The sequence below is a fragment of the Ochotona curzoniae genome, unplaced genomic scaffold, assembly GCF_017591425.1.
Source record: "Ochotona curzoniae isolate NIBS_2020 unplaced genomic scaffold, NIBS_Ocur_1.0 scaffold_3208, whole genome shotgun sequence".
Lineage (NCBI taxonomy): Eukaryota > Metazoa > Chordata > Mammalia > Lagomorpha > Ochotonidae > Ochotona > Ochotona curzoniae.
This window is the reverse complement of record NW_024467106.1, coordinates 27630244-27648351: the sequence shown is the minus strand read 5'-3', so window position 1 is coordinate 27648351 and position 18108 is coordinate 27630244. Positions and strand designations below refer to the sequence as shown.

Below are 18108 nucleotides of genomic sequence, written 5' to 3'. Positions count from 1 at the left end.
GGCAAAGGAAATGGCATTAGCTAAATATTTACTACATTCCAGGCACATTACATCATTGAAGGGGCCTGTGCCACAGGATTTAATTCTTCATCTTTATAAATGGAGTAGGTATTTTCATGGCTTACATTTTAGAGATGAGAAACCAAATGGCCAAAGCCAATGACACCAAGATGAATAAATTGTTCATTCAATAAAAAAACTTGGGGGCTGTTAGGACAAACACTAAGAAGCAACTGGTAAAAAGGTATTTTAGGGGTTGGCACAGTGGTCCGATGGGCCAAGACACCACCTGTAGAGCCAGCATCTCATGTAGGTACCAGTTTGAGTCCCAGCAATTCTACTTCCAGTCCAGTTTCCTGCTTAGGGCCAGAGAAAATAGTAGAAGATGTCCCACAAAGTTTGGCCCCTCGACCCACATGGGAGATCTGGAAGAACCTCCTGGCTGGGCTAGCCTGGCCATTGTGGCCACTGAGGCAGTGAACCAGCAGATGAAGAGGTCACCATCTTCTCCCCATGTCTGTAACTCTGCCTTTCAAATAAATACCTATATATACCTGCCTTAAAAAAAAAAGAGCAATGTAGAGGCCTCAGGTGTCACAAGGTCCAGCAAATCTCCATAAAGAAACTGGAACCCAGAAAGCAGGTGGGGGCTGGAGAGTGCCAGCATCAATCCCTCTGGACTTGGTCAGTCTGAGGAAGAGGGCCGTTTGCAGCTGGTGGACTTTGCATTCCAGACAGCTGAGCTGTGTGTGTGTGTGTGTGGAGGGGGAGACTCAGAAAACTTAGTATTTGGGAGTATCAGGTGCAGTGACAAGCTTCTATCTCAAAGGAAGATGCTTGCATTTAAGTCTGTTTCCTACCCAACCTCCTGCTAACTTACCTGCCCCCTGCAAGGCAGTAAGTGATGATGGCAAGCCCTTGGGGTGCCTGCCACTCACATGGGAGACTCAGATAGCATTCCCAGCTCCTGGCTCCTGCCTGGCCCTGCTGTTGCAGAACTTTTGGGCGTGAATCAGTGTCTGGGAGAGCTGTCTGTATGTGTCTCTCTTTCAAATATCCGTCCATCAAGCAACTAAGCAGTCTTCACCTACTCTCTCAAGGGTCTCTGCTAGGAGGAAAACAGAGCAGGTCTGATTCCCAGCTCCTACCCCAACTCCTCGGCTTCACAGCTCACTGGCTTCCCCAGGCTGGTAAAATGCTCACCCGCTAGCTCTCAAGTAACATGCAAACCCACGCTAGCTGCTGCTTCTGATTCTAATTACCCAGCTTTATTTAATTCCAGTTTCCAATCACACAGAAAAAAAAAAAAAACATGTTCTCCTTAAAAGGTCCTTGGGAAAACGGTTCTCGGTGCTGTCTAACACAGTCTCCTGGGCTGTGTTTGTGTCTGAAGAAGGGACTCGTCTGACAGGAAGAATTACAAATCTGGAGCTCATTTTGGCATCCCAGAGGGAAGGTGGGTGGAGCGTCTCGCAGTAAATTCGGAATGAAAACGTAGCCGAGTTTATGTGGGTTTTCAGTGACACCTCAGAATTATTACACAGGAGTATCTCAGACAGCTCAGTCACAGAAAGGAGGAGTGTGCCCCCTCCCCCGCTATCCCTGGGAGAACCGGGTGCCAAGACGGGTAATTCCCTTCCTCGGAGGGACCCTTCCTTTCCATCCTGGATCAGGAAGAGGGAAAAGGAGGATAGCCGCTTTGATTTCTATTCTGGGTCTCTTCTAGAGCGAGGCTATTTGGGGGTGTGTCTCGATTCGGGATCTAAGGCTGGAATTTCAGAACTTTCTGGGCCTGGAATTTGGGGAGGAGGACTTGGGTAGTGGGTGCTCACCGAGACCCACCGAGAGCTGGAGGACACAGGAGACTGACAAAGTTGCACGTGATGGGCATTGAGGAAGGGTCTGAGACGTGCATCTGGGGAGTACACGTTGAAGTGCATGCAAAGCGACACTGCGTCTGTGGACGTCCTGCGTTAGGGACTGCAGGTGCAAGGCTGTGATGGGGGGTCGGGGTGGGGTTGGAGATCCGATCTTCTTTGCCTAGAGCGCCGGAGTGCACACAGCCTTTTTTTCCCCAAAAGCTACACTTAAGCAAGACACACCCATCGCCCCACAGGGGCTCGGGGAGAAGCTGCCCGCCAGCTGGCCTCGGGAGCCCCAAGCGGCTCTGGCTGAGGCCAGGGTCTGGCGGAACCACCCCCGGGGCGTCTGGGGGCGTGGCCGTCGGCCGGCGCCTGCCGCTCCGGATTGGCCGCCTGGCGCGCCCGCGGGCGGAGCTCCCGGCTGGGTCCCGCTGGGTCGCTCGCCGCCGGCGGGGAGGCGGGGCCGGGGGCGCCCGGCAGCCAATGGGCGCGCGTCCCAGAGCAGTTACAAAGGGCCGGAGCGAGGCCGCCGCGGCGGCGGGGGAGGTGGGGCGAGGCGAGGCTTGTGGAGGCGAGGCGGCGGCCAGGCCGGGCCGGGCCACAGGCGGCGGCAGCGGCAGCGGCACCATGGAGGCGGCGGCCGCTGCTCCGCGTCCCCGCCGGCTGCTGTTCTTCATGCTGGCGGCGGCTGCGACGCTGCTGCCGGGGGCGACGGGTGAGCCCCGGCGCGGCGGGCGTGAGGGCGGCCGCGGGGCGCGCGGGCCGGGACCGGCCTCTGGCTCACTCCTGCTCTTTCTCAAACATGGCGCGGGGCCGGGGGCGCAGGTGGCGGCGCCGGGGCCCCGGCTGGGCTTTCGGGGGGCTGGTGGCCGGGCGCGCGAAGCTGAGGCGGGGAGCGGAGGTGCGACGAGGGCGTGTGTGTCCGAGCGCGCGTGGACGTGGCCAGCAGCCCCGAGGCCGCCCGGGATCCAGGCCCCCGAGGTTGGGCGGGGGGCAGGAAGGCGGCGGCGGCTTCGGGCGGAGCTGTCGGAGGTCGGGGGGCTGCCCTCTGGAGTGTGAGTGGGCGAGGAGCGGAAGGTGGAAGGCTGGCTCCGAGCTGGTCCAGCAGGGCTGCCTCAGGCGCCCGTCAAGGACCCAGAGTGGCCTTGTCTTCAGGCGCTCCTGTCCAGAGTGGGTCGGGGGGCCTGGGGCGTCCGAGTTCCCCGGGGCAGAGCAGGGGTCCGGGGAGGCTTTCCGGGCGGGCTGTGAGCCTCGAGGGCTTTCGGGAGCGATGCGAGAGGTCGCCGCGCGATGGAGACCCCCGGGTCAGCCGGGCTGCGCGGGCTTTGGCGCCGGCCGCGACCCCGGGCAGACCTGCGGCCAGCGGCTGCCTCTCGGGACGGGGTGGCTTGGAAATGTGAGCTGCGAAGCTTTGTGTGGAGGAGGAGGCGGCGGCACGAGATGAGCGGATTGTTTCTCTCCTCGGTGCGTCTGCAAGTGTTGAAGCGGGTCCAGCCGCCAGAAGGCTACGGATTGTTTTTGTAGTGGAAACTTGCACGCTTTGCTCCCTGTGCGGGGTTGGGAGTGTTTGAATGGGAACGCTTTTATTTCTTTGAAGGAGCGTCGCTCCGGATGTGCCTTTTTTCTTAAGTGGCAGTTAGCAGCTTGAATCAGACGTCGGTGTGGGTTTTCAAGTGAGACTGTTTCCAAGATACTCAGTCAGGTTGGACTAGGTAGGTGGTGGTCACCTGCCCGGGTGAAGGGAGGGGTGTGCAAAATTTTTGTTAATTATTGGACTAAAGTACAGAAAGTAAAGTGAGGAGCCTTGGTGGAGAATACAGCGGAATGTTTCTGAAACAGAATGAGTGCTTAAACTCCCGTTAGTCCTAACAGATACTGTCAGGATGCAAATGAAATAGGACACCAAAGCCGGTTTTTTCCTGTTTCTTCTTTTTAACTCACCCCTGGGGCCAGGGGACGTTTGTCCTATTTACAGATGGGAACACTGAGGCTTAGAGAGGTTCCTAATGGCTAGGAACCCAGTTCCTAATGGCTGAGCTTGGGACCTGCACTCAGGGCTGTCCTTTTCCAAAGTCCATACACTGAGCTTTCTGCCCCCCCCCCCTTTTTTTTAGTCGCCTAGTTAACCATTTGAGACCCTTCACTTCAAGATGCCAGCCTCGCAATTTAATTTGAATGTTAGGTTGCTTCTTTCTGCATCTTGGCACATTCCTGCATCACTTCCCACGGGCCTGTATGAGAGGAAACTAGGAGGTTTGACGTTGGCTCAGGGAGCTAGGCAAGATAACTATGGGGGCAGGTGGGAAGCAGACGGATGTGTGTCAAACAACCACACCACTGGCAACACTGCTCACACTGCCAGTAACTGTAACTACAGCCACACTGCTAGTAACTATAACCAACACTGCTAGTAACTACAGCCCACACCCCTAGTAACTATAACCCATACTGCTACTAACTACAACGCACACCGCTACACACCGCTAATAACCACAACCACACGGCTGGCAGCTAGATGCCACATTACTGGTGAACAGCCCACATTGCTAGTAACTACAGCCCACTCTGCTCGTAACTGCTACGGATACCACTAATAACTACCTCCCATGCCACTAGTAACCTGAACAACTTGCAACTCATTCACTCCTTTCCACCCAGGGTAGCAACAGTGGGCTTAATTGGGTGTCACAAGTTGCTGCTGAAGCCCTGGAGGAGTTAGCTGTCTGGGTGGGCACCCATGCAGTGAAAGCCAGACTGCTCCACTCCTGCCCTGTGCCATTCCTCGCTTAGTCCCTCTTTTGGTATGGTCTGAAGATGCTCAAACACTTTTTTTTTTTTTTTGACGATTTGGTTTCCCTTTTTAAGACTGGCGTTGTCCCTTACTGTCTGGGGATCAGTTTTATATTTCTGTGCCCAGCTTCCATCCTCTCAAATACAGATTTTTCTAGAGGAACCGATCCCTTGTTCTTAGTACATTTAGTTCCACTATGTCTGCGTGAGAATGCTGTTTTGCTTCCTTTCTGCAATTTCACAGCTTTTTAAACTCTTTTTGCAAATATATCTAAAATCCACCGCTCCTTGGGTGATGCTCTGTGAGGATCCCGCCTTTTTTGGTTTAGGTCTGTCTTCCCAGATCTAGCTGCTTTCCAGTGTTTCATCAAGGCTTTCTGGTGGGCTATTGCCAAGCCACCCCTCCTCACCATCCCCAACCCCAGGCTCATAGGAGCCCGCTGTGTGTGTCCACCCTTGAGCCCCAGAATAGGGCCTCCTGAGCAGCCAGCTGCCTCTCAGTACTGCAGGGCTGTGCTGCCATGGTCGCCCTTTGTCCTGCTGACTCCTGAGAGCTCAGCCTTTTCAGTACACAGTGAATTTTTCCCTTTTTGGAGGGGTAAAGAGATGCAAGTTTCTAGTCCTGACTTGTTGTACTAGTTTAATTTTCCTTGGGCTCTGTGTCCCTGGACTGTGTAGCACTGGCTGTGTGCATTGTCTGTTTCCACTGGCTTGCACTCTTAAGTGTAAGTATGCAGGAGGTAGGGCGGGGGTTATGCTTCCTCCTTCCTTTGAGATCTCAACGCCTAGTTCTGGGTTTTAACATTTTGTTCCCACAGATACTTGTTGATTAAGGAGTTCCACTAGATTATATATTCCATTAGTTTCTCTTCTGATGTGTGTGTAAATAGTTAGGCACTGTCAGCTTAGCCTGCTGAGTGTAATCAGGAAAAGTTGTATTTTGTGATAAAGGAAGGGCAGTTGGTTATCAGATTGGGTTTTTGGTCTCAACTTCACCTCCCGTTATACAGAAAACAAGTGTGAGGCCTACTTTACCTGAGACTGAAGATAGAGTAAGAAAGTTGTACTTGAGTTTGAAGTTGTTGTTTTGTGCTGTTAGCAATGCATAGACTGATGTTCAAACAGCAAGTTGCGTTGACCCATCTGTTTTGATGATGATTCCCAGGGTATACACATATGCTGCATTTGACGTTTTTGGAAGGAATCTTAGAGTGGACCAGGCATTCTACCTGCCTTGTCTCATTTAATTCTCATAACCAACTCTGAATAGTAGTCATGTAATAGTGCAAAAACTTCTTATATACTGGTTAGCTTCCAGAAGATTTTCTTATTGGTACCCTAAGCTTGCCGATTGTTAAGTGTTTTTGGTATCACCTCTGTAGAGAGGCATCAGTATTCCAAGCTTAAGTTAGTTTGAAGTGATTGGGAGCAGCTTCCTGGGCACTTTAGGATTTACACTCCCTTAAACAGCTTCTTCACTCATGACATTGAGATTATGGAAAAGTAATTATTCTTCCTCGCTCATCCCACATAGGTTTATTATTTGCAATCTATGTGGGAAGAACTAGGCAGAATAACATGGGGTTGCCCACCAGGACTAGGTGTTCTAAAGGTGACAGTTTACAAGTGGAAAAGTACAGCTAGGAATAAGAGAGTGTCTCAGGGTCTCACCAGGAAACTGAAAAAAAAAAAAAAAAAAGAGGAACTTGAATCTTCTGACTCCCAGTCTTGTGCCATGTAGTGTGCTTTTTTTCAGTGTAAAGGCCTTGGGGGAGGGGAAGATATACAGAATGAATGCTGTGGCCTACCGAAGAGAAGCTGGTCTTGAACATTACTGAACATTGTGGGAAACCGTTCTGAAGATAGAAGAGATGGGAAAAAATTACGACTTAAAGTCCTCAGAGGAAAAGGTCTTTTCTTATTGCTGATGAAAGAGTACTGGTAGGTTAAACAAAGTAGGCTTGCAGTAGTTGGGCAGATGGGCCTAGCAGGCTGTAATTTGAATTGGCATGTAAAGCTTTGGTGAGGTTTAGAATCTTAGGTGAACTTTTTTTGTTTTTGTTTTTGGTTCTGAAATTAAGTGAAGGGGGCCCTGTGTGATAGTGTAGGGGTTAAGGTCCTCGCCTTATATGCACCAGGGATCCCATATGGGCGCTGGTTCTAATCCCGGCAGCCCCGCTTCCCATCCAGCTCCCTGCTTGTGACCTGGGAAAGCAGTTTAGGATGGCCCAAAGCCTTGGGACCCTACACCTGCGTGGGAGACCCGGAAGAGCTCCTAGCTTCAGATTGGCTCAGCTGTAGCCGTTGCGGCCGCTTGGGGAGTGAATCATCAAATGAAAGATCTTCCTCTCTGTCTCTCCTCCTCTCTGTATATCTGCCTTTCCAATAAAAATAAATAAATCTTAAAAAAAAAAAAAGAAAAGAAATTAAGTGAGGGAGCAAGCATGATCAAAAATATATAGAGAGAAATCTTACTTCTTTGGGAGAACCTGTGTTGAAATGTTCTAGGCACAAAACATTTGTGCAGGCTCAGACCCATTCTTGCAGTGCCGTTGTATTGCAGCCAGATATGTTCATGTGTATTGTAGTGAGTTTTGAAAGCAGTGCTGTCCTGTTGATTGCCCTTTTGATATGAGTCTCTTGAAACCACAGAGCTCCTTGCAGGTGCCCGCAAACTGTGTGCCTGTTGCTGCACTTTCTTGGTTGTGGCTTACATAATGTGGTGTTCTCTGAACAGATGGACCGTGGTTTGAGGGCATGTGAGTGGGGCACATCTTTGCTTCCTGCTTCTGGAATTAAGGGCACCTGCCACATGTTCCATAGGGCTTTTTATGCTTCCTATCATAAACTTGAGGAAACTTTTTGAGGCTTCTAAAATGTATGATCTCTCTTGACCCAGCCAAGTTCCAATAGTTAGAATAAGGTTTAATACTTTTTTTCCAGCTGAATTTTCTCAATACCAAATCCAAGTAGTTTTTATAAATAACTAAATTTTGCTGCTACTCTGAGTTAGATCTAATTTTAGCTTTTGCTTTTCACACAAAGAATACTGGTGGGTTTCTTGTGAACGTATGGCTGGTTGACTTGCAGATTTTTCCTCTTGGACATCCCTTTTTTGAACACTAGTAGAGTGATTGTTTTTACTGCTCCAATTTTATAAATCAGATCTGACCTTTGTGACGCTCCCCCATTTGGCACACTGAGGGCAGATACATGATGCAGAATGACTTTTTACTCAAGAAAAGAAAATGTATGACTTAGGTTTTGATGCTGGTTTTAATCCATGATTCTATTCAGCTCTTCTCACTTTTTCTTTGGAAGACAGAGACACATAGAGAGACAGACTGTCTCATCTGTTGGTTTGCTCCTTGAAGGCCCACAACTCTCTTAAACATTATCCAGAATGCTAGTATGTTATTTTTTATTCTTCAGTTATAAGTACATTTATATTACTTACACAAACTATTCCAAATGGATGTAGGTAACAGTAATGCAGCCAGCATTACTCAGATGGGTGTGCATTGCCATCGGTTCCGTCTGCTGGGACAGGCCAAGCTGGCAGGACTGTCCTCACATGGGACCCTCGTTGTTTTGTTTGTTTTCAAAGGTTTGTTTACTTATTTTGAAAGAGTTAGAGAGAGGTCCTCCACCTCTTGGTTCATTCACTGTCTGGATGGCCATGACAGCCAGAGCTGGGCCAGGCTGAGCCAGGAGGCAGAAGATTCATCCAGATTTCCCAAATGGGAACCAGGTACCCAAGGACTTGGGCTATCTTCCTTTGCTTTCCTAGGCCATTAGCAGGGAGCTGAATCAGAACTGGAACAGCCAGGATTGGAACTGGCTTCCCTGAGGGAAGCTCATATCACAGCTGGCTGCTTCACCCACTGCACCACAACACAGGCCCTGGGGGCCCTAGTTGTAACTGTCCATTTTACAGATCAGGAAGCTGAGGTTGTGCTGTTGTTGACTGTGGTGCCTAAGTTGGAGCTCTCAAGCTATGTGTTCTTTTAATGCTTTGTGCTGTTTTTAAATGGAGCAATTCTGTTGCTGGAGTCACTTTAGCAGCAGATTTTCTTTGTTTTAAATGAATTTGTTCCAACTTAATAACAGCTTAGCTCTTTCTTTGCAACTGCAGGTAATTCAGACAGTTGCTTGCAGCCTTCCTTTGACACAATATTTATAGGTAATTTGAATCTCACTGATGAGTAATAATAGTTGATCATTTGGTATTTGTCTTGATCTGATGTACTTTTTTAGCAAACTTCTGAAAGTGATATGTGTACAGAAATGGAAATTTCAGTTAGAAAAAATAAAAAGCTATCACAACAGTCAGCATTTGGCTTATCCTGCCTTCATGCACGTTTCTTTAGGAAAAAAAATACATGATGATTTAATGATTTTATTTCAGCACTTTATCAAAGCTAATAAAGGTATTTTTCAAGATGGCGAAGAGCTTTACCCTTCAAAACAATTCATTCAGTCTTCGGGAATATTTCATAGCAATCAAAGTTATAGGAAATAAAGAAGCAGACTAGATTTTCTTTTTTAAATGTGATGTTTAGGAGAGAGAAAGGGGACCTACAAAACTGTGTCAAGGAAAATAATAATAAACATTTTTAGATATGATGCTTAAGAAATACAGTGAGTGCCAATTCAGTAATAACAACCGCAGAGACTACTTGACAGGGGTGCTGGAACTTGTTCTAGGTGTCCTGGAACGGGCAGGGATTAGACTGGAAGGGGGAGGATGAGTAGCACCACCAGGTCTGGGAGGATGGCGTGTGTGGAAAAGGGGCATGCTAGATATCACGAACTGTTAGGAACGGATTCAGGATGAGAGTTTTGGGTGAGCAGTGTTCTAAGTCACAGCCTGCAAACACGAATCCCCACTCACTGTTCCACTTCCATTCCAGCTCCCTGCTGGATGTCCTTGGAACGAGACAGAAGATGGCCCAAGTGTTTGGGCTCTTGCTACCTAAGTGGGAAATTGGGATGGAGTGCCTGGCTTCAGGCTTTGGCCTTACCCAGTTGTAGCCATTGTGGACATTGAGGGGAGTAAAACAACAAATGGAAGAGTTTTCTCTCTCCCATTTGTCAATCTGCCTTTCAAATAAGTAAAACAACCTTTAAAAAGAAAATAAATAAATAAAATGGTGGCATCAGCATTGTAGTGTAGCCTATTAAGCCTCAGCCTGCATTGCCCGCATTTCATAAGGGTTCTGGTTCAAGATCCAATTACTCCACTTCCAATCCAATTCACTGCTGATGCTCCTGGGAAAAGAGCGGTGGGAGACCCGGAAGAAGCCCTGGGCTCCTGACTTCCACCCTGCCCAGCCCTAGCCATTGTGACCATTTGGTGGGTGAACTAATGGATGGAAGACTCTTTCTCTGTGTTTCTCCTCCTCTCTGTAACTCTACCTTTCAGATAATAAACAAACAAGTAAATAAAACTACAAATATTCTGTGGAAGACAATGATTCCCACGATTTATATACCTGAGTTATGTCTTTCATTAATAAGGAATTTGATGACAGAAAAATGAATTCTGGTTTGAACATACGGAGTTTGAGGTGAAGGTAGCCACATGCCGCGAACGTAAAAGGCTAGATCCTGAGGTCTCCAAGCGAGAGTCTGGCTTGGTAGTAAGTCTCAGGTACTCCACATTGGAGTACTGGAATGTGCATCCTGGCTCCACAGCTGACTGCAGCTCTTGCTGATGCAGATCCTTGGAGGCAGTAGGTGATGGCTCAAGTCCTTGGTTCCTGTCACTCTTGTAGGAGTTCTGGCTTTTTGTGTCCCGCTCCCAGCCTTGGCCTGGCCCATTGCAGGCTTTTGGGTTATGAAGCCGTGGCTAGGAGCAGCTCTGTGTCTGTTACTCTGCCCAACAGTTACAGTAATTAAAGATGGGCACTTTATTGTAACTTAGGTTTGAGAAAAGTTTTCTCTTTGATTGGCTTGCAATCTGATCACCATTCCCTGTCCTCCTCTAAAAGAGATTTAGGAAACTTGAAATAAAAGCAAATAAGATTAAAAATTATGGCCATTAAACATGGGAACCAGTTAGCAAAATAGGAGAGAGAACCAGTTACTTCTCAGGTTAGCCAAGGAAAGCTCTTGGTTTCCTAGCAGCAAGGGCGGATAAGGAAACTTGATCCTTGGCTGTTATTGGGAATTGGTGAGGAGGCTGCTGTTTTCTCTAAGACACCAGGATGGAGTGCAGGGACAATCAGGTGGTACAGGTTGCTGTTGTACCTGGCAGACCTGCTTCTCCTCCCCAGCCTTCTTCTTCACTGGGGGTTGGGTGTTCGTTTCAGACACTGCTGCCGCCATCTTTCATCTCCATCTTAAGGCTCTGGTCCAAGTGCGAACACACTCGTGTTTCCCTAATGCCAGTGGAACAGCTGAGGCAAGGCCAGAGCGTTTAAATCAAGTGTTGCTAAAAGCTGGAGGACAATGAATAGAGAGCAATGTGAAACTTCAGTCTGCTTACAAAGACATTTTTCTCATGTCCTTATCTCTTGGCCTGTATCCATTTGGCAGGCAGCATCAGGGTACTGCCATCACAGGTAAACAAAGCAAGGCATTTACCTTTCTTCTCTTGGGTCCAAGAGAGCAAGATCAGAGTTTTTCTTTGCTTAGATTTCCTTTTGGAGAGTTACTGCACATCTTAGTGGTGGATGTTGGGAATGACGGCTTTAGGAGAGACTCCACTTAATCAGAGGATGTGGCTCTGCTCCAGGTAACCCTGTGATCATGGGAAAGACACATGAGGAGCATTCTTTGGTTAGAGATGTTTTGGTTTTATTAAGAATAAATAAGCACTGGGCCCGGTGCTGTGGTCTAGTGGCTAAAGTCCACACCTAGCATGCACTAGGATCCGAATGGGCACTGGTCCTAATCCTGGCAGCCCTGCTTCCCACCCAGCTCCCTGCTTGTGGCCTGGGACAGTAGGTGAGGAAAGCCTAAATACCTGGGACCCTGCACCCGCATGGGAGACCCGAAAGAAGCTCCAGGCTCCTGGCTTCGGAGCAGCTCATCTCCAGCTCAGCTGCGATCATTGCAGCCACTTGGGGAGTGAATTAGTGGACAGAAGACCTTCCTCTCTATGTCTCTTCTCAATCTGACTTTCCAATACAAAATTTTAAAAATGTTTTAAAAAGGAATAAGCTGCTTCCCACTTTTGAACAAGATCGGTTATAGAAGATTGTGTTAGAGTCATTGGAAAATTGATTTATCACGGTCTATGACCAACAGAGCTTACCTTTCTTGTTCTGCAGCTGCCGCACTGCTTTGGGTTTGTCCCAGTGTTTCCTTCGCCTTCTCAGTGTTTCCTTTTCTCCCCTCCCCCCACCTTTTTTTTAAATTTTTCACTCACTTGTCTCAGGATAACCATTCTATCTGGATTGCCTAGGTGTGAACCTCACTGATTACATAATGGTGTATATTTTTAGTTCTAGGACACCTTGTGCAGGCATCCTGTTACATTTCTACAATATAAGGTCCTTAAATATGCATTGAGATACAAATAGCTCCCATGAGAAAACAGCAAAAACAAATGGCTTTTTTCTACTAGAAATGAGGGCTAATTTACATACTTGGGAGCACTGAACATGGATGATATAGGTAAACCCCAAGGGGATTACAGAGGTGGAGAAGCAGTCATGGTAGCTTTTCATTTGCTGTATATACACATGCGCACGCTGGCTATATGTGTGAGGGTTTTTTTTTTTTTGGCTTGATGTATTCATTTCCAACTAGAACTATAATGTGCTCTAATTGAGTCTCTTTGTTTAGCACGCGGCTGTTGATTTGAGTAGCTCCTCCAATTGAAAAACTGACATTTTAATTTTGTTATTCAATGTGTTACAGATTTAAACAAAAACATCAAGATGGTGTATTGTAGACTTCCTTCAACAATAATTATATATAATTATTTTACCAAAATAAACAACTTAAAGTAGTTTCGTTATTTTGTCCCATTTTACATTTGGAGACAAATTACAATCCAGAGGCTAGAGTTGGCTTGTTTCTCAATGAGGAAAGATAATTTCTTATTTCTAGTCCTATCAAAACATGATAAAATTGTGCCTGGAATTGAAAATGTACTACAGCATTAAAATCATCGTTCTGTGAGCAAAAGCTCTATTTTCCCCTCCCATTATTTTTACTTTCTAACTTTCATGGTGTATTTTACTTTTGTTCTCTTCTTTTTATGCATGAGTAAGCTCAATTTTTTTTCTTCACATACTTTCTCCTGCTCATCATGGTTTTTTTCTTCCACTCCATCCTTTAAAAAAAAAAAAAGGAGGCCACATTAATATTCTGTCTAGAGCTCATCCATCTATCATTTAAGTTTTGTCAGATCCAACTTGTTGTTGCCTTGTGATGGGAGAAGGGAAAGGACCGGGGAGTTCCAAGGGGTTTTAGGCAAACAGACAGACATCTTAGGGGCTAGCCGGCTAGCCTTAGCAGGCTCGTCGTCAGCTGTGTGTTGCAAGCATAGTGTGCTCCCGAGGGGCTCGCTCTCCCTGGCAATAGGGTGCTTCTCTCATTGAGCTTAGGGTCCCTGGACCAGAGGAGGCAAGTTTCCTTGAACTGATGTGAATATATTCACCTATGAACCATTTTGTCATAGCAATAACTATTGATTGTTGATTTGCATGTATGGGAGGACTTTCAAAAGCTTTTAAAAAATATCTTAAAATTTTTATTTGAAAGGCAGATTTCCACTGTTTCACTCCCTAAATAGCTGCAACAATCAGAGCTGAACCTCTGGAGCCAGGAGCCAGGAGCTACTTCTGGTTCTCCCATGTGGGTGGTAGGGTCCTAAGGATTTGGACCATGCTCTGCTGCTTTCCCAGGCTAGAAACAGGGAAATTGGACGAGGAGCAGCCACGCCACGAACCAGTGCCCATATGGGATGATTATGTTTGAAGGTGGAGGATTTAGCCATTGAGCCATGGCACTTGCCCCTATTCAGAGCCTCTGACTTTTTAAAATGTTTTCTTTGCTGCTTTAGGAGGAACACTTATGCAGTGAGTCTGTATTCTGTGGTTTTGCTTACTTTAATAATGGATTTTTAATAGTTGATCTATAGGTTACCTTTGGAATATTCTTATGTAATTAATTATATCATCTGAAAATATCTGTTCTTCTTCTCCTGTTGTTTCATTTTATTTTGATTTATTACAACCTGTGACCTGTTAATATAATGTTGAGGAGTAGTGATAAGTATCCTTTAATTGTTTGTGATTTCAGAAAGAAGTTCAGTCATCTGTCATTCAGTACAATGCCTGTTTTCTGCCTTTCCCAATCTGAAAGAGTATCTGTAAATTTTTCTTACTATGTGGTTTATAAAGAATATTAAGATTGTGAACAGGCGTTGAATTTTAGCAGTAGTTTTGTCTTTGTTTACATCTCCTAAACTGTGAAGCTCTCCTTACCCTTGCATCTCAGTACATTATCTATTACGTTGTTTCCCTTAAAGACTTTTCATAAACCTTCCTCAAGTCTTAGTTCAGTCTAATCTTTGAGACAAGTCTCCCTGTTCTCTGCTCTGTCTGCACTGTGTGTTATGCCATTCAGCAGCACCACGTTTGTTCAGATATTCTTTCTGTGCAGTTTACACACACTGATATTTTCCTGTAGAAAGGTCTTGAGACCTTGTCTCTGCTTCTACAATTGCTAGCTGTCTTTGGCATTGTCTGCTCGTTTCTTCAGCCACTGCTCCTGAAGGCCTTGCAGTGTTTGATGGTCCCAGAGTGTCCCAGTCACCTGGGGGGTGGATCCCACCTCCTGCTGTTAACCTCCTGTGGGTCCTACGGGAGAACCTGCTGCTTTCACTTGGGTTCATCATCACACCTCCATACCCTGAGACCAAGCCGACCAAGCCATGATGTCCCCTGTAACCACTCTTGCTTTCCAAAGGATTGAGTCCCTGGTCTTTCCCTCTTGGGAGAGAGTGCTGTAGGTTATTAGATGATTAAATAAGATGATTAAATTTGTCCATTATTCCTTCAGTGATATAAGAAAAAATCTAGATTATTCTGATGTGGCTCTTGGGACATTTACATTTCCTTCTCTACAAAGAGAAGCCTCCTCAACGTGAATGCTTTATTAAAGTTAATGATACCATCTATTAGTTAAAGATATTACAAGTAAATGTACACACTGGATGTGTTCCAGCTCTTAGTTGGATTTGAAACTGAAAATATGCTTCCTATAAGTGCTTCTTCGACTGCCATAGTGACATTCTAGGGCTAACCCCATTCAGTCACAGTGCTAAAAACTGCCATGAGTGTCTGCTGCTTCCTGTGCTCACCATTGATCTTGGCCTTGTGTCTTATTTTCTGGAGCTGTCTGAGGTTTAGGCCTGGTTCTCCTGCCAGAATGTGGGGTCGAGACTGGCACATGTAGGAGCTCTAAAGAACTCATTGAGGAAGTGCTTAAACTAAGTGCTCAGCCTTTTACTATGTGCTGTGCTAAACGATCTACATATTATGATCTCATTTAATCCTCAAACCTGTGATTAGTACTGTTACGAATCTGGGAAATCAGTGAGATAAATGGACTTCGTCAGGATTACTCAGTACCTGACATGACAGAGATTGAGTTGAACTTAAAACCTTTTAGACTGAATTCTGTGAGTTTCCCTACTAAATTATAATACCCACTGATCAAAATAAAATATAGGAAACTATAGAAACATTTTTAGATTGGGGAAATAAGAAATTCAGTAATTGCGTCTGCCCTCATCATGACAGATAGAAATGTCTCCATTTCTTCTCAGGGCCTGGGGTGAAGCGGAGTGCACACATCTGCTTTCTGTGTTAGCATACCCGCCAGCTCATTGAAGTGGAGCAGAAACGAAGTCACCTGATAAGCCCACTCATTGTCTTCACACTATATGCAGTTCTACTTCTGACCTTGTTAATAGGGTGACTATGTCCCTGATTCAGGAAATATATTTAAATGTTAAATGTCTTCTAAAGTGCTAGTTTCAGTGGCTATATAGTCTCACATTCATGATTGTATCATGATTTATTCTGTCATTTTACTGTCATTCAAAGTCTTTGTTCAATACTTACATGTTTGTCCTCATTTATTATAGCCAATTGTAAAAAGTTGACTTCATGAATGAAAAACTGTAAGTTTTTTTTTACAGGTTCTTCCCATATGAGTGTTCTTCAGAAAAGTTCTTGAAAATGCACATTATGAAAGCTATGCATTGATTTCCATTTTTTTTTTGTATTGAAGCAAACATCTAGTTCTGTTGTCCACAAACATTTTGAGGTGCCCTAACATCTGGAACAGGCTATTATTACATTACAAATGTGGTTGCCCTCCTCTGTATAGAAGAAGTTGTTATTGTGGACAGGCTGTGGGCTGAGAAATCTGATTGGGAATTTTGGATACTTGAAAGAACTTCGGAAAGGAAGGCAGAAAAGGGAAAAAAAGAAAATTTGCCTGCTTGCTTGGCCATTTTATTAGGGATCCTGGGGATAAAAACTACTCACCTGCTGAGGAAATGTCCCTTGCATGTTTATCCAAGAAAAACTGGTTCCCAGTGCTGAGGGATCAGTGGTGGGCAGTTCAGAGTTTAACAGGGGAATGGATAAATAATTAGATGAAATGCACTACTATAATCATTCCACCTTAGAGACATGAACCCAAGCAGAATTAGTCATAAGATAGAAATGTGTGACTCAGTATAATTTGCAAAATAGTAAAATCTTCCTTATGTAGGGATTGTAGAATTTGAGACTTTTATTTATTTTAGGAAATCCTTTTCATTCCAGACTATTGGTCTGTAAGCCTGTATTACATATCTCTCATGGCACAGAAGGCGTGACCTCTTGAGGCAGCTGTTTCCATTATTGACAAGTTGTGTTTTGTTAATCCATATATATATATTATATATATATAATCTTTACATAGTTGATTAGGGCACAAAGTGTCAAGGGTTACAGTAAAGTGGGTAAGACCATTGTTTCCATATTTTTTGTGTTTGTGTATCTGGGGTAAGGAGGGAGATAAAGGAAGAAGTCCCACCCGACATCCCACCCCATCCAGGGTCCTCGACGTTGGGCATGCTCCAAGGGCACTGCTCAACAAGTTCTGGATTGCAGCCAATTTCATCACTCCAAACACGATCAAATCTCTCCAGAATCCACTGACTGACATAGTCCACCTTAGACTCTCCATTTGCTCAGATCCTCACTGCCAACACATGGCTGGGGCAGATGATCGATTTGTTCTGTCCTCCATCCTCTGTTGTGGTACCAGGTGTCCTCTGCAGGCTCCAATGGACCGCCATTTTCTCCATGTGCACTTGGATTTGCTGTCCACTGTTCCGTCTCAGCCTCTGAGGAGGCTCAGCTTTGACACATGCATTCCATGGTCAGACCATGAAACCTGCGCTTCCCTTCATGGTTGGGGTTCTGAGATCAGCAGTTCAGTTAAAGGGATGCCCAAAGAAACTTCATCTGAGGTGATCCCAGACCTGATTCTTGTGTGTGAATGCCAATACAAGGTCCGCTATACTCCATTGCCCTAATCAGCTTATGCATATGCTGATGGTTCATTTGCTGAGTTATTTCTGTTTCCAGACCTTTCTTCCACATGAACCAATGGGTGTTGCAGTTCAGCCTGAATCTGCCCAGCACACACTCAGCCCTCACACAAACCAGTGGGAGCTGCAGCCTAGTCGGGGTGACTCCCAGTAACCCCCACCAGGCCTGCCCCCTACCCTAGTTCCCATGCTTGCCAGTATGTATAGCAGACTTGTCCAGTCTGTCCCACGTCCCATTCAGCTCTTAATACATGTCAGTGGGCATTGAAGCCTAGTTCAACCCAACCAGCCCTACTTTCCACACACATGCTGGTGGGTGCCATTCTGTCTAGCCACCCTGCCCCAGTCCTGGTTCTCATGCTCATACAGTAGTAGGGGTGGTGACCCAAGAGGGAGGTGCCCACTTTTTCCCTAATGGACCACTCCCACTCCCAGATCATGCTCTCTGCAGGTGGTTCTGTGGTTTAACTTGACAGAATTAGACCCCAGTGCCAGCATCTGCCAGCTGCTGCTGCAGCAACGCCCAACCTACCCTCACCTACTCTGATTTATGCTTGCACCAGTAGGAATAGTCAGCCCAGCCTGGCTTTCCCCTGATCTAGCTCACATGATGTCCATAGGTTTTGTATCCCTGCCCAATCTGGTCTGCCCCCATCCCAACTCACACTCTCCAGTGGGAGTGGCTGTCCAGTAGGGGAGCCCTCCCCATTTCCCTTCTGGCTTTCCCGCCGCCCCCACTGGTTATCATATGTGCTGGTTGGGTGCTATGGCCCAATCTAGCATGGCCCACCTCACCTCGGCATTTACTAGTGGGTGCTGTAGCTTGGCCTGGCCCACCCCCAATTCCAGTTACCACTGGTGGGGGTTACAGCCTAGCCCAGCTCA

The 18108-nt window shown here is 46.3% G+C and overlaps 1 protein-coding gene across 2 annotated transcripts in view; it reads left to right on the top strand.

Moving 5' to 3' along the window:
• The first annotated feature begins 2418 nt into the window (after positions 1–2418).
• TGFBR1 (transforming growth factor beta receptor 1) overlaps positions 2419–18108 on the top strand; it is a 51148-nt gene continuing 35458 nt past the window's right edge. The window contains exon 1 of one of the 2 annotated variants that reach the window (XM_040963528.1): positions 2419–2577. In XM_040963528.1, the coding sequence (XP_040819462.1) occupies positions 2490–2577 (88 nt within the window). In that variant the 5' untranslated portion in view covers positions 2419–2489. The remainder of the gene's footprint in view (positions 2578–18108) is intronic. The other variant, XM_040963526.1, reaches the window with a different exon arrangement.